Below are 26378 nucleotides of genomic sequence, written 5' to 3'. Positions count from 1 at the left end.
GAGGAAAGAAGGGGCGACGTCCCTCCGCGACGTGTTTTTATTATTATTTGGGGACTCGTACCAATGCTGGAAGGTGGTGAAACGAGACCTCTGGCAAAGTGCTGGAGGAAAGTCGTCGAGAGCTCTGAGGAGGATGGAAAGAGCGGCAGGCAGGCTTCAGCCCAGGGCACTGGAGATCTTTCAAAGCAGGAACGGCATCTCTTCCTTTGTGCCTATTGTGCACTCAATAAATCATACCTTTCTGCACGTTCCCGTGTGTGGATGTTGTGAGTTTGGCAGCTAGGGTGAGACCCTAGAAGTGACTCCCTAGCTAACTGGAGAGACCTGATAGCAACCTTTCAGTGTCTAAAGGGAGGCTTTTAGAAAGAAGGGGACTCTTTAGCAGGGCCAGCTGAGATAGGACAAAGAGAAATGGTTTCAAACTAAAAGAGGGGAGGATTTAGACCAAATCTAATGAAAAAGCTTTTTACAATAAGGGTGGTGAGGCATGGGAACAACCTACCCAGAGAATAGGATGTCCCATCCCTGGAGACACTCAAGGCCAGGCTGGATGGGGCTCTGAGCACCTGATCTAGCTGTAGCCATCCCTGTTCATTGCAGGGGAGTTGTACCAGATGGTCTTTAGAAAGAGTTCCATTCAAGTCAAACGATTCTATGATTCTTTGTGAGTGGTTCAAACCCTTTGATGGTAAAGTTCACCAGCTTTCTCCACTGGTGGAATCATTCAAGGGCATTGCTCACAGCCTCCACCGTCACATGGAAGGTGGCCTGCCCGTTTTTGTTTTTTTGTTTGTTTGTTTGTTTGTTTTTGTTTTTGTGAATAGGTTTGGAAATGGGATTTAAAAAGTGGGGGAAAGAATCACAGAATGGCTTACCTTGGATGGGAACTCAAAGCCTCCACAATTCCAACTCCCTGCCATGGGTAGGGTTGCCACACACCAGCTCAGGCTGCCCAGGGCCCCACCCAACCTGGCCTTGACACCTCCAGGGATGCAGCATTCACAGCTTCTCTGAGCAACCTGTTCCTCACCACCTTTTGAGTAAATAATTTATTTCTAACATCCCACCTAAATCTCCTCTCTTTTAGTCTAAAGCCATTTTCCCTTGTCATATCAGTATCAGACCATGTAAAAAGTTGGTCCCCCTCCTGCTGCAATGAGGTCTCTCCACATCCTTCTCTTCTCCAAGCTAAGCAAGCCCAACTCTCAACTTTCTTCATAGGAGAGGTGCTCTAGCCCTTTGATCATCCTTGTGGCCCCCTTCTTGTCCTGAAGTAGCATGTCAGTGACAGAATGTAGCAGTATGTCGTTACATGACATGACAAAGGGCTCTGACTCCTCCAGTCCCTTTCCCCCCAAACTGAAAGAAAATAATAAAAAAAATTGAGATGTTCATAGGACTTCAGGATGCTTAGGTTATATCAGTTGAAGCTCACACTCCAAAAGCCAGCTAAAATTTCTCACATGGACCTGACTGAAATAGGAGAAGGGAGAATAGAGAGTTGGGAAGAGGAAGAAAACAAGGAGAAAATACACAAAGTATATAGAAAAGTAAAAGGAGAGCATGTGGAGAGTAAAGGAACTGCCCCAGTTGGGAGGTATCCATAGACATCTATCTCTAAAACTTTGACTCATGCCAAATGGATGCTCGTGTGAGACTGCCCACAGAAACTTACGTGGCCCGTAAGCACTACTGCCTACTAGCTTGTATAGTGCTTTGTGAAAATACATCTGCAAGAGGCTCCTGGCAGCCTAAAAGTAGGATTGGAGAAACCACAAAATCCACAAGCATGTTACGTGATCAGCATCACTGTGTTCGCGTGGGATTCCCCAGTTATGTAAAGGCAACATTAAAAAGACAAAAGGAGTGCTGAACTGCAGTAGTAAAAAATCAAAATGGGAATTATGTGCTAGAGGGGAGATGAAGAGGAAGATGACATTAAGAACATTGTTAAAATAATGACATAGGGGAACTGAAGTGATTTATTTTAAGCAAAAACAGGGGACTTTTCATGAAGTTGGAAGGTAAAACTCTTAATCACAGAAAAAAAGAAAAAAAAAAGAGGTTTAATGGTTACTGTGTCAAAATGAAAATTATTCCCATGTGTATCACTTGGCCGAAGACCTTCGCAAGACTTCAAAAACCATTGGCCATATAAATGAATAACATGAGCATTCATCACTGCATTACTTAATAATTTAAATTTAAAGTAAAAAATTGTAATGCATGTAAAAACTTACAGCAAGAGCTCTCCAATAGTACAAACTATAATGTAATTCTCCTTTTGGTGTTCCCACACCTTCTTCTGAATCACCTGCAAATGCTTAGGATATTCCAACAGCAGGAACAGTAGTCTGACACGTTATAGCAGTGTTATACTTGTGTGTTCCTGACCCTGAACATCTGTGCTTCATAACTGGAAGGTATTTAATTCAATTTTGAAACTGTACTCTTCTCCATCTGTCTCCAAGTCTCTAAAGGCCCATTTATATCATTGAAACTCTATCCTAAAGGAGTGAGGAGTGGCACAAATGACCCTGGACCTACTGCAATTGTATAATGTGGATGAGAACAAAACCACTTTCAGGTATTTTATAGAAAGCTTGTTTGTGATTTTGATTCAACATTTCTGCTCTCTGCTCTAAACTTGCAATCACTGATTGCTTAATTAGTGCTCTCAGTAACTGAGTCAGTCAGTGTTTGAAAACAAACAAACCTGCAAATCACATACCATTTTTCCCTATGTTGAAATGCTATTGCACTTGCTAGACTGTCTCCTTGTGTTTCTCTGAATTTCAAAGAGATAAGCCTGGTAAAGAATATTGTCTAGAAGAATAGCCCGAAGAACAGTAGCCAACTACTCCTGCAAATTAGAAGTGATCCTCTGTGTACCAACAAACTTCTTGTATTTACATATTCCACTTTGATTTCTTTATCTTCTGCAGAGCAAATTATAAGGCATTTTCTCCATTTTGTCCAAGTGAGTATAACAAGAAAGAATGTTTCTGTAGCTGGTCTCTCTTTGCACCTCCTGATTTAAAATGCTTCTCCTGACCTCATAGAATGTCCCATATTCTTTTATTCATGGCCAGTTTAAACTCTGTTTCCCTTGGATTAAACAGTACTCCCATTGTTAACCCACAGCACCTGCCACATAGGCCCCACAGCTTTTCATGCTAGCTAAATTAATGAAAAGGCTGGGGTTATTCACTCAAATGCTTTTAAATCTCATTAAAAAATCAGAGGAGAAACAGCAGATAGTACTGTGGTGAGTAATAGCACAAGTATCAATCATTTGTTTTATTTGCAGAGGTCATTATTCAGGCTGTCCAGTCCAAAAGGAAATCTCTTTCATCCAAGCTGTTATGTCTAAGACACATTTGCTGTACAGATGTTTCCTAGAACAGCCTGAAATGAATAAATGTCAGAAAATATTTTAGATGGAGCAAATAAAAGACATTATTTTGGCGAAAGAAACCTGTCATGTAATGGCAAAGTCTGCATATTGAACTGAGTATGAACAAGGAAAAACACTTAGGCTTCTTCAAGCTTGTGTTATTTTTCGCTTGAAAGTTTATTTTTGGCTGGTCGACTGCTCTGCTCTGTATGATACCTGTCAATTCTACATCATTCTGTTTTCTTTATCCATCACAACTTGGGCATCTTCAATATTGTTTTCAAGCATTATACATCTAGCCATAGTTTTAAGTAAGCTGAAGTGTCTACTATTTTGACTAGCAGTTCTGCTTCTTTGGAAAAGTTATCTGTGCACAGAAAGGGTAAGGCTGGTCTGCAGATGATGCAGAACTTTATATGAGACATTTGTAGAAAGTTCAAATTTTTTCCATGTGCTCATTCACACCTTTTGGCCTAAATGTTTATACATAGCACATTTTGTGTCCATGTGTGTTGTACCACGAATGTACATATAACATATGTACAGTAACATATGCTAAATCAGAAACAGAATAAAAACTTTACCAAAATAATGCACATACATGCAATGCAACAGACTTCTTCACCCATGGTCAGATAATGAGTGAACAAACACCACATGACAGATGTTAGTCATACCACTTAATGAATAACTGGTGATGTGTACAGTACCTGTGTAGAATATCTATAATGTGTTCAATGAAATTTACACATTTGGACCGTCTTGTTTTTTGCAGAGGTATCCACAGTGCTCAAAATAAATGTCTTCATCAGAAGGTCAAAATAGTTCAACATTTTTTTTTTGTATTTTCTTAACTGCCATGTTTTTCAGCCATCTACAACAGTCATGGGATCTTGGTAACTGAATGATGAAACCCTATTTCCTTCAAAGTATTTTACAAAGAAAGACTCTAGCCTTCACTTTTTACTTCACCATGACCTCAATTTTGCAGCTGAATGCTGGTAGTACCGAGTACTTATGATAGACCTTGACTTTGACATTTGTGCATGTGATCTGGACAGTTCAGAATACAGCTGCCCAAAAAAGTACAGCTTGGACAACACTGGCCCTGAACTGGGTTTATCTTCATGATACCTGCAGCACATTAGTATTCTAGATGGTGTGCTGGAGGCTGTTTTAGTACCATGGCAACAGAATCAGTGAATAATCCAACAATCTGTTATGTTGTTATGTAAAATATTGCTGCCGAGTCTTATTTTGGTGTGATTAAGAAAGAGTTAAATTCTATTTGTGTACAGTAATATGTTTGAATGCCTGCACATTTCACTGAGATTTACATGCCAAACTAGTTTAAATTAACTTGCATCAGTCTTGTGTCACAGCACAAAAGAGCTTCTCCAGTGCTCTGGAGAGGGTGACAGTAAGACCAGGGATGAGAATTCAAGGAGCTGCCAGCCTCCCCTCTCTCCACGTGGGGTTGTGTAGCAGCACATCTGTGTGCAATGGGGGCCCTTTTATGAGACCAGGCAGTTTCCACATCCACTTCAGACTCCCTTCCATGCCTACCTCATGTTTTGCTAGTCTACCTTACAACCTACTTTAATAAGCTGTTCCCACCTACTTCTTCCTATTATAGAAACAACCACATGAATTCTAGCAGAAGAAAGGAAGAGTGGCTGATGGCTTTTCTTTTTTTTTATCCTCTTGAAGATAACAAATAAGAACAGATATACACCCCAAAAGCATTGAAAGGAGCACATTCTTATAATTTATGATGTTAGTCGAGACCCTGCAGCAGCATCTTGTTAGGTTAGTTTAGGTGTTAACTGGGGGAAAAAAAACAAAACTGCCTTTGAATGAATAAGTGAGAGGGTCAGTTATGTGCTGTTAAATAAGTATATATTTGAGAATTTTTCAGTATGGATGCTCTGGAATGAAAGAAGTGTAAGGACCCATGCTGTCTCCAGGCATGTGTTTCTTCCTTCGAGAAGAAGCCATAGTCTACTTCTGCAACCCCTTTGTGATCCTTCCTCTATCATGTGTGAAAAAAGAAGACAGCAAAGGCTGAGACATACAGCTGTCCTGCATGAGAAGTGCTTACAAGTTGTTTAACTTACTGTTTATACCCTCCCAGACCATTACCAGGAGAAATATTAAGAGTGTTTGGAGGGAACTTGGATTCCAGTGTTGTCTTCCAGTGGCAAAAGACCCAGCACAGCAGTAGGGAGAAATCCAGGTCACCAGCAGAGAGGCAGAATGGCACAAGAATGCTTGAATTAGAACAACAGAGTAACCTCCACCTGATTCTAGTGCTTTAGTCAACAACCAGATTGTTCTCAGTTCGGTAAGCATAAAAGCTGCCTGCAAGCTCTAAATTACGTTGGGCCTGGTATTAAGGTGAGTGTCATGCTCTTGCCTCTTAGTGGCTTTGCAGGAATATACTTTGGGGATCACAGTCAATTACAAGATAATCTATGACTGAAGTGGTAAGGCAAGTTAGATGCTGGAGGTTTTCTTCATTTTGTAGCAGTTTAGCACTACTCTGTTCTTTCTGTCCAGTGACTTGTTGATCTCGGAGCAGGACAAAGTCCAAGCAAACTGGAAAACCAGTGGAAAGAGTCGGAGCAGATTAAAGCTGGCCACATTGGTGTTGTGTGACAGCAGTATTCCCTTCAGGAGTTCATGGGGAATTCCTGGTGACTCAAATCAGAACAAAAACAGAAGCAATGTGGTATAGGAGAAGCTGCACAGAAATTAGAGTTGAGGGTAGGGAAAGAGCATGTGAACAGGTAACCTGAAAATCTGCTAAATTTGTGAAAATCTTTGTGGAAACTGATGGGGAAGGTGGAAAAGAGAGTGGTGCTGAAGGAAACTGTGACCCCATCAAAATGAAATGAGGTGGTTCTCTGTAAGAGCAACCAAATGGAGAGAAACACCCATGTCTGCTTCTTTCACTTAAAAGGACCATCTGGGCCAGACAGAAGTCTCCCATTTGTACTGCATTCCCAACGAGGGTTATAGAACCTAATGGTTAGCAGGCTGTTAGAGATTTCATAACTCTTTTTCTCTGAATATTAATTATTTATTTTGCTGGATAGAGAAGCAGAAAAACAAAAGAGGAAGAAATAAAAACTACATGGTACTGTTCAGTTATTTGAAAAGGAGATGGGTGGAATCTCAGTAAGGAGATAGATGAACTCTGTAGATGGCACTACTTCAATCAGAACAGAAAATTGACTGCTTTCCTAGCATATGTTAAAATTTTTTTGAACAAGTGAGCCATAAGAACAATGGGACCAATCTGCAAATACTTACAGAGGTTAGTAGTCTTTGCTCAAGAACTCGTGCTGACAGAGAAGCCTTGCAATAATAAAGATTCCTCAGGCTGGTCCTTCAGTCTGCCTTAGCTTCTCCCCTTGCTTCACTCTCTGCCAATCTTTTGCAATTCAGTGACAATGAGAGTTAACAGAAGGTGTGTCTTTGATCCTATAAAACAATTTGCATTATCATCTTTAGTGATGAAATTTTCACAGGGAAGGAGGAACAGAACATTTTGCCCAAATTAAGGTTGCCCAAAATAAAGTTGTATCAAGAAGCCTGAAGCATTTAATTTTCATAGGAGAAATCTGATTATAGCAGCTCGTATTTGAGTACAGAAATGTATCCTGCAGAAACTACAACACCAATGCTGCTTCCAAGGTAAATCTAAATGTAGTCTAAAGCTTTCAGATTTGCATTACTGACATTGTGTCACAAGCATATGGACATGTTTGGGCTGCCTTGCTGAAGTCACTATACTACCAGTACAACAAACCACACGACTGCTGCCTCTACCTTACTGAAAACATTGTTTTCTTTCTTCAGTGAAGAAACTGTGCTGCTTTCAATAAACAGAAGTAGCCAGAACCTGATAGTTGACGTTTACTGTGTTGTATGTTATTTCGGTTTGTGTCTATTATAAACAGATGGCAATACAACTTTCATTCTGACTAAAGGAACTGATAATTGACACAGAGCTATAAAAACATAACAAACATGCAATGCTTCAGTTGGTTGAATAAAAGAACTGTCAGAAATGCATTTCCTCTACTGGGCTGCCCAGTACAAATACAGCAGCCTCACTTATTAAACAAGGCCTCATTTAGTTTTGGGCTTGTCTCAACAGTATTTTACAAGCACTTGGGACAAGATCATTAAACCCGTATATATCAGCTGAAGACCTGCTTCTCAAATTTCCTTGTAATGCTGGGAAAGGCCCCAGTTACACAATTATACATTAACTAACAAATAATTGCTCTCACCAGAGGGAAGTGAGGTATTTTGCAGCTCTCTAGTGGAGTGTTCAGATGCCTTATACTAAATCTACAGAGATCAAATTCTGTAGCCCTTCTTTATAGTTACATGGCATGCTGCAATGTTCACATCAAGATCTACTTGGAGAGTAATGTGGAAAGATAAAAATTTGAAAGCCCACTATCATGATAATGTGTAGAAATCTGGTATGCTTAATAGAGCAATGTTGGAATGACATTACTGAGGCTCATAGTCAAAGAGAACAATTTGATACCCAACATTTCTAACAGAGAAAAGTAGGAAAAGCCAGTACAGTCCTTAATTGGCAAGGCAGAGTGGGAAGTGTGCTACTGCAGGCTGCTAAGGATGGCACTGGAGCCTACAGGAAGGGTTGTACAAGGGTAAGCAAGAGCTCACACGAGCAGCTTGGTAGTTTGCCAATATATGCAGAAGTAGTATGCACCCTTCAGTCAGTCACTGCATTGAATTATGTTTTCAGTTGTACCTTGTAGAATGAATAGAAAATAATTTTACACTATAACACTGTCCAATCTGTTCCCCCATATGCACTCCTTTTCCAAAGAATATACTGTTCCATGCAGTAATGAGAGTGTTCAAATAACAATGGAAAGAATGACTATTCAGCTGAACTTGCTTGAAAGCTGCATATCCAGTTCTCTGCCTTTTTTGTCAGTCTCTTTACACCATTTACGCCTATTTTTAAACATTTTTTAACAAGATTGAATAGGATAAGAGATTCCAGCACACCTGATTCAACTTTTAAACTGAACTCCACAGAGAGGCAGACACTGTGTAGTCCCAGAGGAAAAAAAAATCAGTAGCACTCTTCCTGCTCCCTGAACACTTGCATTTCTTAAAATTATCCCAATTATATGAGAGTGGAAGGTTACATGAACAGGAATGCAGAACACAAGAGGTCATATCTTTTCATAATATTAAGTACTATCTCAGATGCGACAGGCTTCTTCCAGGCAATATACCAGAACTCACAAGTTGTCTTCTAAAGAACGTGCAAAAAAACTACTGAAACTGACACAGGCAACTTGAAAAGTGCAAAACCATCATCTGAAACAAACATTCATAAAGCTGAGCTATAAAGTCTTCTACAGACCTACAAACTATAGAGCTGTATTGTACTTCAAGGGTGAGATTGGATACACAACTTATTTCTCTCAATCTCTGAAAGTTTCTCATATTCTTTTTCACAAAATTACAGAACTGTAGGGGTTGGAATGGACCTCTAGAAATCATCAAGTGCTAAAGCAGGTTTCCTACAGCAGGTCACACAGGTAGGCATCCAGGCAGGTCTTGAATATCTCCAGAGAAGGATACTCCACAACCTCTCTGGCAGCCTGTTCCTGTGCTTCGTCACTATGACAGTAAATAATTCCTCCTTGCCTTAGTATGGAACTTCCTGTGTTGCAGTTTTCTTCTCAGCATATCCTCCCTGTGGGCAGTTCTACGGCCAGCTCATCTACTAGCTGGATAAACTGCCTCTGCTGTAATCTCAACACTTGCTGGAACAACAGAGGAGATAGTGGAGACAGATATATATAGGACAAAAATTATATGTCCATTCTCACTGCCAGGCTGCACACGGCACAACACCAAGTGAAGTTCAATGCTGTGTGCAGGGCCAGGATAAAATTTATACAGAACTTGAGTCCTATTTAATCCTCAGTTTGGCTGTAGGTAATAAATAACTCTTATATTACACTTCTGCACACAGGAGGATTTTGATTAAGAATTATTATTAAAAATTATTCTGGGGAAGCAGAGATCTTTATTTCTTCTTCATGTTGGAAAGTACCCTGCCTACTGAACTATGAAGTGCTTGTGCTTATTGAACTATGAAGACAAAGAATGAAAGTTGCAACTACTACAGTAGGAGAAAATTTTTACATCACTCCTTCGTCTTGTTTGAGTGGTTCACCTCCATACATTGCTCCTGCTTGGACACTGCAGTTTCTATTCAGAAATGTTCCTCCTTGAGAGTTTGCTAAGTGCAGCAACAACTAACAGAACATTTGTCATTTTTAGTGCCTGGCATGGTGCATTGTTTTCCCTTTCCAACCTGCCACGAAGAGGCTCAGCAAGTACGATGGCTGCAATGACGTGGCTCAAGGCACCCGAGTGCACCCGAGCCAAATTTATTTCTCCAAAAATAGTGCCTCAGCAAAAAAAACCAACAAGTATCTAAAAAAACAAGTTGCCTATAATTCTTTTTTTAATTATTATTATTCTAGCCCACAGAGGAACTTATTTTCTGCATTGAAAGGAATTCCATTTATATAGAGGATGGGTACAAGCCTTCCATAACTCTGAAATCCTCCAGACCTTATAGATAGACAGGTGTCATGTTGTCTTCTCAGACACATTTTGTCCTTAATGCAAAGCAAATCTGGTTCAGCCCTTTGCAGGCCTCTGAACTGTCAAAAGTCTGGAACTGTGAGACGCCCCAATAATTGCATCACGTGAGCAGGGAGGAGGTCGAAGGGAGTCATCACTTGAGAATGCATGCCCGCATGCTCCTATATGGGATCTGGCACTGAACATGTTAGATCATGCATGGAGGAGATGCACAAGCTACGCTGCTGCTGGCAGATGTGTGCTGCTTAGCAGGGTTGCTTTGAGGATGAGACCTGGCGAGGACTCCTCCACCTGCTTCGGCCCTAGGCTTGTCCTCCCCATTGGGGTGCCGCCAGAAATAATGAGCATGGCAGAGGAGAAGCAGAAGAGCAAATTTTACATGAAACACCTGCTGGCATCTACCAAGAGATCAGGTCACTCATGTCAAAACCACAGAAATAATATCCGAGGTTGTCAGTTCCTTTAAAAAACATAGAGATTTCATTTGCCCTTGACTGAACCACGTTTTGGATGCTATCTTGCTTGCCAATGGCTGTAACTTCTCAATGTTCAGTTTCTTGTTACCAGATCAACACAAAGCCTTCTCTAATCTCCTGCCTATGCTGTACCTTGTGCCTTATTGCTGACAGGCTAGTCTGTGCTAGAAAAGAGAAGTGTCTTTGTGAGAATCTGTTACCATAAAGATTACTAAGTTCACTGTGGCTTCCTCACAGCGAGTATTCTCTCCATTTCCCTAGAAAAACATTGAAATTGTCAAGGGATTATTGTACACTGAGGAAGAAAAAATGTATATACTCAGAGAATACAGGCACTCTTTGGATTCCTGTGTGGCAGAGCCAAAGTACTGAAGAGCCCTTCTCTTCAGATTCAAACACAAAAAACTGACTCTCTGTGCTCTCAAAAAGATGTCAGCAATTGCAGAAGAGTGGAAAGGAAGAGGAAATCTGTTGGAGCCAGACAAAGAAAAAAGAGGCAGTGAAATGAACAGTACTTTATTCACCAGAGAGAAAGAGGAACCAACAGCTCAGTTTCTGTTTGCAGGATGCCTTTCCAGCCTCAGCTTCAGTTTGAAATTTTTCAGAGACGTGGATGCAGATATCCAAGGAGAAGAGTAATGTGTGGCGCAAAAAATAAAATAAAAATCAAATGAACAGCTGAAGTCAGAAAAAGAAGAACTTAAGAAAGGGCTGAATTTCATTGCCCCTCATCTTGCTTTGAACTTGCTTAAGTCCAGGTACATTCTGAACTGGAGTTCTAAAGTAGACCCACTTCTGTTTTCAACTAACTTAGGCTCTGTTATGGACTATTTATCAAAGAATAGTGTAAGCAAGATATCGCCCAAGGTAGAAATTATGTAACAGTGGGATGTTCTGAGTTGGAACGGACCTGCAAGGATCATTATGACTTACAACACTTTAAATTACATGGTTAAGAAAGCTTTGGACAAGTACTTGTTGGCTTTATCCATATAGCTCTGCACATTTGTACATGTAACTGTGTCATAAACTTGAGCACTCATGTTTAAGAGGTTAAAACAGGGTGCAGTTGTCAGGAACTCTTCAGCTGCAAACAGAAAGTATTTCAGCAAACCAAAAGGAGTACAAAATGATCATGAACTAAAAAAACTTCTATTTTGCTCTGAGTTGCAAATAGATCAGAATTTGCCCAAAAATATATAATTATAAATTCTTTGAAGGGATATAATAATATAAATGCAATACTTTTATACCTTTATAACTTTTTATCTAATGATCCTAAGTTAATTTATAAAAATTACTTAACACTAACTACAGCTTTGTGCTGTGGGAGTGCATTTTCCCAGGTGGCTGTGATATGGTCATGTGAATTATCCTTAATAAAAAGATTTAGAAAAAGAAAAAAAATCAATACAACAAAAGTGGTGAGGAAAGGGGAGGTAACAGAAGGAGTCTGAGAAAAAAGCCAGGAATCCATCGGGACAGGAGCATGAGTGTTTCACCTCCTGTTCCTGCTGAACAGTACTCTCTGTCACTGTCATTCTCACTAACTTACCTCATCAGCATGATGTCAGGTTACATATTGTCATGGCTTTACACAATTTCTTTTTTTAGATTGTTAGTTGCCTTCTTTTTAAATGCTCACCAGGTTCACCCAGGGTGATATTAATGCCTCCCCCCAGAGAAGCCCAGGTTGTATTATCATGCTCTAGGAATAGTTCTGAACTCATTTACAGTTGCTGCTTAGATAGTAGAATAGACTGTCAAGCCATCCCTTTTAATTTTCCCAGTTGTTGGATGTTTGTAATCATACACATGTAAAAAATTGCACAATGACACGTGAAAAATTATTTAAAAAAAATTTCATAGTAAGCCTCTGAATTCTGACTCAAGAGAAGTTACTTCAGTTTCTGTCTTATCACAAGAGCCTTTCATATAGGAATCATATGGATTTTTTCATATGGAAGAAAAAATAATAAAGAGAACTTTATAACTAAGGAGATGTTAAGAGATGAGTGACCATTAAAAGCTCTGACTGACATATCAGGGAAATGATAACAAGCTATTCTGAGAAAGATGCTCTTAATTTCCCTACCCAATTGAGGCTAGATCCAAATATTTGTTGTCAGAAGCTAGTGAGCCTGTAACTTGACATAATCAGCTGTTGATATCAGGGTTTCACGCTAAGCTAAGATTTTGCCAGCATTTATTGTTAACTTTTCTTTTTAAAAAAAAAAAGTACTGTAGACCAATATCACGAAGAAAACTAAATGAGTGTTTACCTCTACTGTTAAAAGAAAGGAGAATGAATGAGGACAATTGGTGGCTCAGATAGGGTTTGATAGCCAAAGACTAATGTCCTTGTAAATCTGATAAGTCACAGACAGTCCAAAATTTTGTAAGAGCTCCAAGGTTTCCAGTGGGATTCCTTTAGATAAGAATTTGAAGGGCGCTGGTCACTTCTGAAGGTACATTCCGCTCTCAAGGTCCAGAATATGAGGAGAAACAACACTTAAAAAATAGATTTGGCCTTTCGTCGCATAAGGATGAGAGGGATGGACTCTTTACACTCTCTTAAGAAGAAGCATACGGTCCATGGACATGTAAAAAAAGAAATAATTTGAGTTGACAGAAGTGAATAGAATAGAAAAGCAATGGAACTGAAAAACTAAAAACCCTGCCATACATTGCCTCCTCAGTCAGGGTAATGCCCTAAGTATAAATATACAATACTGTCTGAAAGCAGTGCACATTCCACATTCAGCACACCTGTATATTGTGCTTCTTTAGTGGAAAAGAGTTGCTGATCTTGAACCTGCAAAAGGAGCTCAGAGCACTTCTCTTAGAAAAGGTTCTTGAAACTTTTTTGGCTTAGATTCAAAGGCTACTCGAATGTTTAGACTCAAACTAATCGAGTTTACTAAATTCTTGACAGATTATTTTCTCCCTTTCATTGCTCACCCCTGAAGTGTATTAGTCATAAACTTAGCAGAACAACTACATTGCATTCACAGTATTTGAGGTATATATTATAATAGACTTCCACCTGAGCACATGAATCTAATAACTGTTCTATCAGTTATACAATGCAACTAACGTATATAAATGAATTTTGCATTCATTGATGAATGCACATTTATTATGGAGAGTTAAGAGGGGAATCTGAAAAGTCTTCTATTACATTCATTTCACCTGACAAAATTTTATCATATTAAATTATAAACCTATGTGTTTATACAAGCACAAATTTTAGTTGGCTGTGCTCACTTTACTTCTAGACCTGTAACAGAGCTTAGCCAATTGAGAACAAAACAGTGGAGATATGCATAAGACAGCCTTTTCTTGTTCTATATGGAAAATTGGGTGGAACAGCAAGACTGGCAATTTTTTTCAAATTCTTTTGGCCTGTGGGAATGGTTTATTTCACACTAAGTGTTTGCATTTCATTTGCATCATTGCTCTTTTACTCTATTTTTTAAAAATACAGCTGTTCAGGTTATGAAATGCACTATTCACATTTAGTTTTGTTATTGCATAGAAGCAAAATGTGTCACTAATTCTACTGGTCACTTAATGGCACACGTGTTACCAAAAGTTTGCATGAGTGCTGAGTCTCTGGCATCATTTTTTTAAATGACTTTTTTAAGAGATCAAACAAACACAGTATTCTGAGTTTTGCAGCCAAATGCGTGTCTTAAGGTTTGAAACTGTCAAGTTTCAAGTTCTCTGTCAGTACTATCAGTTGCTGTAATCACAAATGAAAGTATTTTTGTGTGCTTGGGCCAGGGTAAAATTGAGTGGTTACCACAGACAGCAATTCACTTAGCCTTAAAGAATTCAACTGTCATCGATGTGTCATGGAAACAGAAATATCTTCCCTATAGTCGGATGCTCAAATTGCAATTCCCGTTTACAAAGCAGTTCCTCAATGTGATTTGCAGTTTTCACGTGGCTGAGAACTTCAAGAAAGGTATTTTTAGAAGTCACCTTTCACATTTAGTGACCAGATTGAAATTTGGTTAGTGGTAAAGGTTCACCTAAGCTTTTCACATTCCTGATTCTTAGGAACCACAGAGCTCCTCCTAGGAGCTGTGGATGTTGTTTGTCTATGCCTGTAGGCATGGGCTTTTGTTATAGGCTTATTGGTTTACATATTTAAATTTTACCCATCAGATAAAAGAGCATTAGTCAAAATAAAATGTTAGTAATTTATCAAACTACTTGACTAATTCTCCAGTGGCATCTACCAAGTATTGATCTTGGATTAAGTGAAATGTATTTTCTTCAAATTCTATTATCATATGACTTTTAAAATCTTAATCTCAAAGATTATCAGCAAATGCTAGGGGAAAAAAGACCAGCAGGAAGACTGTCAATCATAAGCACAAAAAGATTTCAGAACTCATTCTTTTTAGAAAAAAAGTGCTAAAGTATAACCTCAAATTCATGGAATCTGTCTCTATTTCTTTTTTTCCTTTTTCTTCCTTTTTTTTCTTCTTTTTCTTTCTTCTTTTTCTCTCAATAACAACAGAAATTTAAGAATGATAAAATTTAGAAAATAGTATTATACCAATGAGTAGATGTGGGATACCAGATTAACCAACTAGGAAAATGAACTCAGATTAACCAACATGATAGGGACTCTTTCTGCCTTCTTGGAACTCAGTTTCTGGTTTGCTAATTTATAATTCTAATAGAAGAAGAAATCTAGAAAGATTTAGTCTTTCCTAAAGACATTACATCTCTTTTCCCTCCATTTTCTCCTGCTATTTAATAAAATACTGATGAGAGTAATTCAAATAAACAGAAAAAGGAAAAACTCTCTATAAAACACCCAAGATCTCCGAAGAGGCCTGTAGATAAATCTGTCTTAAAAAATTTATGTTGACAATTCCACTCAGCTCCAGAACCTTCCAAAAACTAGAAAACTTTTTTTTTCTCCTTTTTTATATCACTTTAAGGTCATAATTTTCTACTTTACTGAAATTTTCAACCTTAAATAAGGAAGTATCAAAAAGAATATTAATCCTGCCCACTGGTTATTGCAGAAGAGATGCTCTGCTCTCTGTCCTTTTCTGGTTTTTGGCTGCTGCTCGCTGCCACTGTTTTTAACTACTGCTGGAATATAACTTTATCATAGGAACTTGCTGTGCTGTAGTGCTGTTTCCTAATGGTGTGCTCTTGTTTCCTTTATCTGGCTACAGTATAAAATTTACACCATTTGCATTACATGGATGGAAACAGAAATCAGGACATGAAAGGCACTGATAATATTGATAAAGCTGTAAATCTATACCTCCTTTGATTCTCTTACTTCTGCCTTTACTATCCTCTTATTTATTTTATTTTGTCTGCAATGTACTATACTTGTGTTTACTCCCAAAGAGCTTAAACTTTTGGGAATCCTTTGGTTTACTAAGTACATAGGAATGTTTTTTACAGGCAGAGCACCTGACTTGCACCAGTACAACTACATATCTGAAATCTACAGGAAGAATACAACTGAAAAAAAGAAAAAAGAAAAAAACACAAATACTATGTTCTGCTTTTCCTGTGGCATTGAAATACTTTGGTATAAATGCTTCACTACCCTTATAATTTCATCCACAATTTAGAAAGTAGGAGCAGTACAATTTCTAGGTGAAAACATGTCCCAAGTGACCTTTTTATGATTTCTTTTATACCCAACTGGCAATCCTAGTGAATGCAGAATTGTAATTCAGTTCTATTATGAGCATAATTTGATTTAAGTGCTGTCTTACAAAAAAAAAGAACTCAAAACCCTGCGTTAATTTAAGATGAAGTGCTTTACTGCATAGCAATTTAGATTAGGCTTCTGTTGAGTCAGAAGCCAATGATTTAATGAATCCTTACACGCTTTTCTAAGTTCTTCTTTTAGATTGTATATTCTCAGGCTAAAAAACTACTGATGATTCAGTACAATGATTGTGGCAGTTATTTATTTATTTATTTTTAAACAGAAAATACATTAAATGATACCATGCATGTAAAATAGAAGATGTATGATAGTATCCCCTCTGGGGTATATTAGACAGAATTAGACAAAGAGTACCCTTGTATTGAGAAGTCTGTAGTCCAAGGACAGATGGATAACAAGAACCATGGAAAGGAAAATAATATGCATGTATTAACCACAAAATCTTGGGGAAATGACCTGATATTGAAGGGAAGAGCATAATTAATACCTAAAAGATAATTTTGTCTACCCAGACATCAAAGGATGAGAAAGATGAGACTCTTTCTGAAGGTTACCTTTAATTTTTGATAATCCCCCTTCCTTGACAAAAAAAAAAAAAGTTTAAGTGATCTCCAAAAAGTAGCAGCATTAAATGAATCTACTGGGACAAACTATTTGAATATGACAAAAAGACTAAATATTTGTTCCTAGATGCAAAGAAACCACTTCAGTCAAAGCTAAAGTGCAAATTTTTCATCTTTTAGCCCAGGTGGTGTGCCAGTGGAATCAAATATGTGGTTATCAGAGCAAGCTGTTGCTTCCACTTCTCAGCTAAGACATGATAAAAATTAAATTTGATCAAAGAAATCATCCAAGACTACTTAGCTGTAAACTATAGGTGTAGATACCACCTATGCTTCAAGTGGCAAATACTCAGTATTTGTAGACAGTCTATGTATGCTACTGTAATTATCTAGGCATATCCAAGCTCCCTCTCCAAAACCATGTGAAAAAGAGCTGAAGTCTGGCAAAGCAAACAAAGATTTAAGACTGAGCTTTCTCATTTCAATAAGGCATTTGTGATCTGTGTCCAAAGGTAATGTTGTTTTCCAAAACAGCACAAATAATTCGGCAACTAATATTTATTCACAAAAATCAGATTCTAAGTGTTCCTTTATCCTAACTCTAATAGTTTTGTTTGGGGTGGCTATGACAATCTATGGGCCGATGCCACGGAAAGAAGTGTTCTCACTTCTCAGAACACTTCCTTATGTAAAGCTACACACAGCTGTAGGGGTTTAGGCAAGTAAGTCTTGTGTTAGCATAGAAATTAGTGTTAAACTGATGTAATCTGAGTGGACACAGCATTCTCTATATTGATTTAGCCTCAGTTAATTACCTACTGGCTTCAGCCAAATCCTTAAAGCTGCTCTTAACTTCTTACATATCAGGGTGTGTTGTGTTTAATCATTTTCTTTTCTGAAAAGAGTTTAAGTCTTCAAATGTACCTCTGGGATTTAGAAGCCTAAGACTCTCTTTTTATAAACAGCTTGCATGTCTAGCAGCTTCAGTCTATTTGCAAGACACTAAAACTTATGGTTATCTAGAAAACACTATAGCAAACTTAAAATGGCAAGAATCTGCACTTGCAATGTGCAGCATTGAGCCCTAGATTAGAAAACAAGTCCAAAGCAAATATTTAATTGAGGATAAATAATTAACTGTTCAGAGAGATCAGAGAAAGAATTCAGACTTCTGACTATGACTGTTAAAACTTGCCCAGCTGCAGGTTAGGAGTAGTGACCATGTCAATGTTGCCTTCACAGCCAGAAGCGACAGAAACTTTATCATTAAGGCAATCTCAGGTCTCCAGGCATAAGATGTACGTAAAGCCCTGAACTCCGTGCATACTATACATTTTCCATGCCTGAAGATTTCTAAGGTCTCTTTTAATAACAGTGTCCGAACATGAAAGCCAGTGGTGATGACAAGTTCTTACTCAGTCAGTTATCTGGTACTTGCATCTCTTGTTGAGGGCAAAAAGCAGGGCGTGGAAGAGTGAATGATGTCATGCAAAGTCAAATTGAAGTCAAAGAAAGATCTGAAAACACGCATGCTGAAAAGTCATCTGTCAATCTATCCTTCAATGTGGAGACTTGGAAAAAGTTAGGAATTCAGAGATGTCTTTTGACAATGTGAGTGCACTACGAAAGCAAAATGGCTTAAGACAGCTTAACCAGCAAAACTTGGGTTCCCGGCCTTACACACTTATTTGGTTAATTTAATGTAACCATGGAGATTTAATACCTTCATTTCTACCTCATTTGGACATGATAGTATCAGTTCAAAATCTCAGACACAAAGGTACATCATCATCATACATTCTCAGCTGAACATTGAAACCTTGCCTTGTGAGTAACAAAAAAATTAGTATTAATCCTAGATTTCTGGAAAGTTTGTAGTTGCCAAGAGACAGAGGATTATTCAAACAGAATAATAACCAAATCTGTACTTAAGACACTTACAGGATGTCGTCATTTTATGTCTTGCAGGTGGAACATGACCACATGTGTTGGAGCTTGCTGATGGACCCAGTGGCCTGATCACACCAGCCTTTTATATATGCAAGACATAGTTTGGGATTCAGTTCAAAGCTTTGGGACAGCTGGCAATGCTGCTCCAGCCAGTGTTCCTCCCCAGTACACTGCCTTGAAAATATTAACAACAAGCCTCTCTGGCAATAGCAAGGACCTTCATACAATAAAATGACTAAACACACAAATAAAATGACCACCTCCTAATAGAGCTGAAAACAAAGACTACTGTGTGAAACTGTGAAAGGTACAGTACTGACTTTTTTTTACAGTTAAAATTGGAGAAGTCTGTCCTCTAAAGTCATGAATAAAAAAATTTGCTTGTGCTTGTTCACACTGTACAGTCTTTACTCCCCAGTCTCATTTGCTCGGCATACAAGCCAGCATGAATTAGATGACAAAGTAGAAAGCTTCCAGTTTTTCCTAAAATTACAAAGTTCTTGTGCACTAAGGCCTTACCCCACATCCTGCATCACTCCCCTGTCCCACTGCCACAGTTCTTGTGACTGCAGGTATTCTTTACCTTTCCTTTTATCTTAGGATACTTGATGTACATCAGTTAGCCTAAGGTTTAAAACACAAAGATAGAAATAGCACTGAAAACAAGCCCTAAGGAGATACTGACAAGCAGTCTGTCTTGCAGTAATTTCCAGATGGATCTAGTGCAGAAAACACATTCCTGAAACTAGTAGATTAAAGCATGGCAACTGATACAGCTCAAGTTTGTGATAGTCACAAACTATGTTTACCCAATTAGGATTAATATTGATACCGGTCAGAACTGCATTCGCTTAGTGCCAAAATTAATGGGTCTGGAGCTGTCCATCTAAATTGACTACTTGCTCTACTGCATGCTATGAATACACCATTGATTTCTTAATTTATTTTTAAAATTAGAAAACAAACACTCCCAATACAATCTGGGTTTTAACTTGCAGGAGAGATGATCTCGTTCAGTCAGGTTATGGTAATTTGTCTGTTAACATTATTCCAATGAATAAAATGCTTATTATAAATATGTTTGTTCCTTCTACCACTCTAGTGGCCTCTCAACAAAATATGGTCTGATTTGGGCTTTTACAGCTTGCTCTGCAGAAGCAGTGCAACTCTAAACATTTTCTAAGAGAAAATTAATTAGATATACCACTAACCAGAACAAGGAATCTTAGGAGGTGAAATCTTCCCACAGCTGAGTAGGAGAAATGAGAGACATCCTTCTGTGGTTGGTGAATTCTAAACATATGCAGTATTTATGTGCAGCAAGCATCACTGGAAAAGATGCAAATAGCCTATAGGCATGTGAGCAGCACTGGCAGTTCCAAAAAAAAAAAAAGAAAAGGAAAAAAATATCTTTAAAACAGATCATCGCACAAGCCAGATCCTAATAGAGACATATAAATGGTAGTTCCAGCACAAGGAAGAAGGAGGGAATACAATGAAAAATGAGCTGAAATTGCACAAGCATATTGAGTTGATCTCTCTTCAGTTTTAATAGTTAGATCAGAGAAGTCAAACCTAATTCATTTCCCAGGGGCCCTGCACCCTTCAGGTTACATCTATCACTAATGTACACTTTACTCAAAAACTCTTTATCTGTTTTCAGGGTCAGAGCTTGCAGCAACAAGATGACACTTGCCAAAAAGAAGCCAGAAAATTTCACCTCTCTACCTAACCTCTCTGCTTACTAGCAGAAACCCAAAATTAGGAGGCACTCTATTGTGCCAGGCACCAAGCAGGTTGTCCCAGCACAGAAGAGCATGATAAAAAGGATCAAAACCTGTCACAACAGACATTGGACAGACTGCTATTTTTACAGATTGAAGGCAAATGAATTGTACAAGAGAAAGGTTAGCGTAATGAGGCAAGTTATTTGGAAAAGGGAGGCTATGAGATAAACTAAAAGCACAAGAGTGCCTTATACTCCAGAATTAAAGCCACTCTGGAGCAGATGGATTTTCATCTGTCTACTACAATCTTCCGCTTGCATTGTAAGCTGCTGATCTGACTACTGTCTCAGGTGGGCTTGGACTAGCCAGAAGTTCAATCTGATTTCTTACAGAACCTCCTCTGTTCTTCTAATTGAACAAGTCTCTTTATTCAAAGTTCAAATCTGTTTCTTGTAGTGATATTTAAATGTATTTAAATTACTTGCTAAACCAGAGGTTATGTTGGTACCTGTTTTGGGCACTGTAGAAGTTGCACAACTCCTAAGAACAGACCGCTGGCCACTCTGGATGGGAAAAGATGCAGGCACATGATTGTTAGCTCTACTGGTTTGATTAGCACGTTAACCACTTGGGTGGATGTTTATCTAAAACCATCTGCTCTATTAATCTGTGTAACTATCCGGAACAACTCCAGAGGACAGTCTTTTAAACAAAGGGATTGGACAGATGGTTAGCTTTGCAATTCAGGTAGAGCACTAGAGGTTTGAGGAAGTAGATACAATTCCAGTGTAAGCTTGATTTACTTACTTATCTTGCAGTTATTGGATTATTAGAGCTGTTGCAACAGTTCTCAGGTAGAGTGTTTTATAACATTACCATGTCAATTCATGCTGCTAGTAAGGCCAAACACTGCAGTATGTAAATTCATAGAACAATTGCACTGCTCAGCTTCCAACTACAACCCCAAAGCTTCTCCCCCTTCAGAAAAAATACCAGTGAAATTATCTGAGTGCAGAATTCTCTAGATCCCTTCTAGAAGATGTTTAAATATCTTGGCTTAGTTTGCACTGCTATGACATCTACTATGCCTGCATTCAGCTACTGAATCTTAGCTGAAGTGGGTTGGAATTAGCCTTTGGGAGCTGATAACTTCTTACATTTACTGATGATGAGAGAGCATCTGATTATATACACTTATTGCTTCTTCAGGATTTGCCTGGCTAGGCTCAAGCCAGCAATCTTGCTATGTATGTCTCATTCACTGTATTTACAAAAGAAAGTGATAGCACATATCTGGCTCCTCAGCTGTGCAAGAAATATAATGACAGAATACATCCTGTTTTTAAAAACATCCAGAGTGACACGGACTGTTGTCTAAGTCTTGTGACGGTACCACATGAGAACGGAAATCCCACCAGAAAGGGACAAACATTGTTTGGATATTTTGGTTGTCCTTGAAAACTTATAGGAATGTGGGAACCAAAGTGAAGGTAAGTCATTAAAAATATTTGGCAATGAGGCTCTACTCACAGAAACACAGATAAACAGTGTGGTTTTTTTCAGTAATTTTTTTTTTTTTTCCTTGAGCAGTTTAATCAGACATCTACTAGATGAATGTTCAAATAATTGATTTTGTGGCTTGGCAGTTAAATAAAAATACAGGGGGTCAAACAGAATTTGAATCTTTTTGCCAAACAAAAATTCAAAAATTAGAAATTGTTTTAATGTCATGATTCAGTTGACAGAAAACATTTCATTTGAAGAATTTCTACAGAAGCAGAAATATGGAGAAAAGGAACACTTCTCAGAATTACTGATGCGGAAACAGTTGCCCCTTTAATTGCTATCTCAAGAACACTTACATAGAACATATGTGTCCTTGGTCTCCACTGCTCACCTCCCAGAAGAGTGGACTAGTCAGCACACGTGGTTAAAGAGTAGCTCCCTTGTTACATGCTGATGCACTTGCAGGAGCGAAAATTGGAGCTTCAGCCTTCCAAGAAGTTTATTATGCACCAGGTAGAAGTACATTTCTGAGCACTTTTTTGTGGTCATCTTTTTGTAGTAACACTTTATGCAAAATGGAGTTGTGGTACTAATCCTGAGTTTCTCGGAGCCTGGATAAATGTTCTAATTCCAAACTGTCAGATAAATGCAATATTTGTTACATTCTTCTTTATCTTTGTGGTAAAAGAGGAGGAGGATCAGGTTCTGGCCAATGTACCTAATGATTTCAAACCAAATTTGTAAATAACATTAGTTTAAGTATTCCAAACACGCTTTACTGAATGTTTGTCTGGCTCCAGTGATTTCTTTGCAAACTCTTGGGGAAAGAGTGCCTGCCAGATACATTTTCTGGAATAAGAAAGCTCATAGGATCTAAGGAGATGGATTGTAGTCAAAAAGCTTTTGTTTTAGCTGCATGGAATATGTACATTATATGATAATCTGCATGAAAGTCTGACTGTTACTTGAATTAGATATAAAATATATTCCTGGGCCAGGGAAGACAAAGTAAATGTAAAATTTCTATTAAACTGACTAATATCTTCTCAATAAATAAATAAATAAATAAATAAAAGAATCACAAAAGTTTGCTGGAAATACAGTGATCCTAGCCTCTGAAATATAACATCTCTGCATTCCTTATCAATGCAAATGTCAATTAGTAAGATCAGATTGAAGAAACTGCTCAGAGAAGACAAGTAGAGGAAATTTTTAAGGGGTCACTGGAAAAAGATCTGAGAAAGCATGCTGTCTCATGTGTTGCTGCTGATGCACAGACTGCCTGGAAGAAATTACAACAGTGTCAAGAGTGCTGGCATAAGCAGATGAATGACCAGTGCCTTTGGCGCACTGATGTTTTGTTACGTAGGCAAAAAGTAGACAAGATCATCACATGCATTCACATGTAATGGGTACGAGGAAAAAAATCTAATAATTTATTATGTCAAGAACCTAATCCAGGAGACTTTTTAAAATATGATGACAGATCACAAGTTAAGGAGGTAAAAGGGGGGCACACAATGGCTATCATCTATTTTTACTTTCCCCAGAATCAAATAAGAAGTATTTTAGACCACACTGGAAACGTCTGCAGTCTACTGCCACCATCTTTAGCCACAGGCTGAAAGACAAACTCTGGTCAAAAGTGACATAAAGACCTTTCTATTGGAATGCATCAGCTTTATAATCAAACACAACTATATGCTGTATGTTCCAAGTGATCAGTAATGGCTGGAAAAGCAAAAAAAAAAAAAAAAAAGCAAAGCAGAAAAAAAAACACGAACCAACCAAACACAAAAACAACCATGCCATCTTCTGCTTCCTGTATAATTCCAGATCACTGACATAATACTTAGAACAAAATGACAGTGCTCACAGTTTCCAGGAAATGGAAAAAAACAGTGCATTTATCAGCCAAAATACCTGCTCAGCTATGAGCAAGGAAACCAAGAAGTTGTCCAGTTCTCAAAGAAGCTAGTTAGGATGAGATCCCATCAGGCAGTTACACTGTTAGTCAGTTGACTTGCCTGATTTCTGACAGAAGCTCTCCAAATAGCATTATGTTTTCAAAAAACAATAAAACCAAGAAAAAAATGAAAGAGACTTATTTTTTTAGAAAATGTGTTCAAATGGAAAAACTGCTCAGAGGCAGTTCTCTCTGAGGTGTTCAAACAGTCTTTGTAGCCCGAGGCCTGGAATTGTCAAAAAATGTTGTGTATGCCAAAAGGGAATTCACTCTGGAAATACAGTTCATGGCGTTGAAGAACTTATCAGTAAGGTAAGATTGCTGCAGGGCTCGAAAGGCTATCTGATAATGGACAGAAGCCAACCCTGCTAATGGCACTTCTCAGTAAAGGAATACTTTTGTTCATATTCTCATACCCACTATTGCTTTTATCCACCAGACTAGAACACATCAGAAATTTTGTCTTTAAATTTATGTTCTTGCAAATTTAAGGGAGGGAAAGAAGCATTTAATATATATTCATTCTTATACAGGGTATGTTTGATATGGATTAGAAGTACACTAAGATTCACATTTGTCTGAAGCATAGATAACTAGTTACAGTCCAAGAGTTTGATATTTTATTTCTGTGAAACAAACCCTTTATCATTACTAACTCTTGGCTTGTGCACTTGTGTCCTGTGTTGACACTCACTGTGTTGAGTATTGGATATAAAGCTCCTCTTCTGATTTGCTTTGCTGAGATCTATTATCTAAATGTTCTTTTTATGATGATTTCCATAACATCATAAAGACCTGATGACTCTCACAAGAGCTTTATGGGACTTCATAGTAAGAAATAAAAGGGGCCACTGAACTGTGATCGACCTTGTGACCTCAACTTGTGAGCCCTTGAGTATCTTGATGCACTTTACTGACAGAAGCCAGCAGGAATATATAGCAGAGATGAAACATCTTCCTTGCTGCTCAAATACAACCATGACAAACTGGATACTAGATTGTTCTGTGTCACTGAGAAATAGAAAATTTAGATTTAAAGTAACTCCTTATAAGTGTTAAATATTTTTCCTGCTCTGATCAGATTTTAAAAATCATGCCAAATAAGAAAAGACCTGCCAGTTCCCAGAGGATCTGCAGTTGATACAGGAGCTTTCATTTTAGCCAAGGCAGACCTTGACAGTATTTCCATTTTCACTGTTGTCTAATGGAAATGCTTTGCATTCCTCTTGCACCTTTTATCAGCTTATTGATCTCGTTTAGAGGCAGTAATGAATTAATCTTCGCAACACCAATGTAAACTGAAATTTGTTTTCATTGTTCTGCAGATGGGAAAGAATGAAGCAGAAAAATGATGCAACTCATTTAAAAAAGGCTTGACAGTGCCAGATGCAGAAACTAGGTCTGATACCCAAGCCACTGCCTTAGCTTTGCTGTCATTTCCCTTTCAACTACATGCTATGCAATAAGCATTCAATCTCCACTTGCTTTTAAAAAGGATGCCTAAACTCATAGGTTCATAACTGGACACCAAGTGTGCCAAATATCCAGGACATCTTCATGCATGAAATTTTATGACAGCAGTGCATTGTTTTATCTATTTTCCTTTTTCTAATAAGAACTTCTATTCAGGTACACTATGTGGAAGTATTGCAGAAAAGAAAAACATTTCCTGAAAAGAAACTGCTCCTGTTTCAGTGGTGTGTGTATCTGTCTGAGATTTACCTTTATTTCTACTCATTTGCCAAAGTTTCCAGAAAATATATGCATGGACTAGACCCTACAAAATATGTGACTTTGAACATGGGATCTCAAGTTTTTTCATTGGTTCATTGATTATCGATAGAACATCCTGTATCATGTGGTAACCTTCCTTACCCTGCCAATGACATGATCTCATTTCTCACTTCCACTAGTCATATATCAGGTCTACATCAGTTAGGTAAATTATATTAAAAAAAGTAACAGGAAACGAGAGCTGATATCATGCAACACACAAATTATATGTGTATGAAAGACTTTGTTGGATACTCTGATTTGAGTGTATTCCTTCATGCAAGGAACAGATGCAAAGCATTATTCCAGTGGCAATAAACAAAAGCAGGTATAACTTTGTGTACATCCCTACACCTGCCTCTCCAGTAATTCTGTGTTCCTGAGCACTCTCTTTTCTTTCATAACATGTTTAAGAGTATTTCTGTTGCAGTCTGCCTGCTCTTATTCCTCCTTACATGTAAGGAGATGTTACTCGTGTGAATCCACTGACTTGAGGGGTCTAGCTTCAGATTCAACCAGTAATGTACACCATTTTCACCCAGGGTCTGAGACCTTGAAGCTATAAGCATAGCTCTGACTACATGTATCGCCCAGTACTCTGTTTTATACCTGGTCAT

At 38.2% G+C, this 26378-nt stretch overlaps 1 protein-coding gene across 1 annotated transcript in view; it reads right to left on the bottom strand.

Annotated features, from left to right (window-relative positions):
* Positions 1-26378, bottom strand: part of LOC104909675 (potassium channel subfamily K member 17-like) — a 54630-nt gene extending 28252 nt beyond the window's left edge. Inside the window, exon 1 of the mRNA XM_031552187.1 lies at positions 26234-26378. Coding sequence (XP_031408047.1) covers positions 26234-26378 — 145 coding nt within the window. The remainder of the gene's footprint in view (positions 1-26233) is intronic.

Source organism: Meleagris gallopavo, chromosome 2, assembly GCF_000146605.3.
Source record: "Meleagris gallopavo isolate NT-WF06-2002-E0010 breed Aviagen turkey brand Nicholas breeding stock chromosome 2, Turkey_5.1, whole genome shotgun sequence".
NCBI classification, from domain to species: Eukaryota; Metazoa; Chordata; class Aves; order Galliformes; family Phasianidae; genus Meleagris; species Meleagris gallopavo.
Note: the sequence above shows the minus strand (reverse complement) of the source record. Positions and strands in the feature narration are given on the sequence as shown.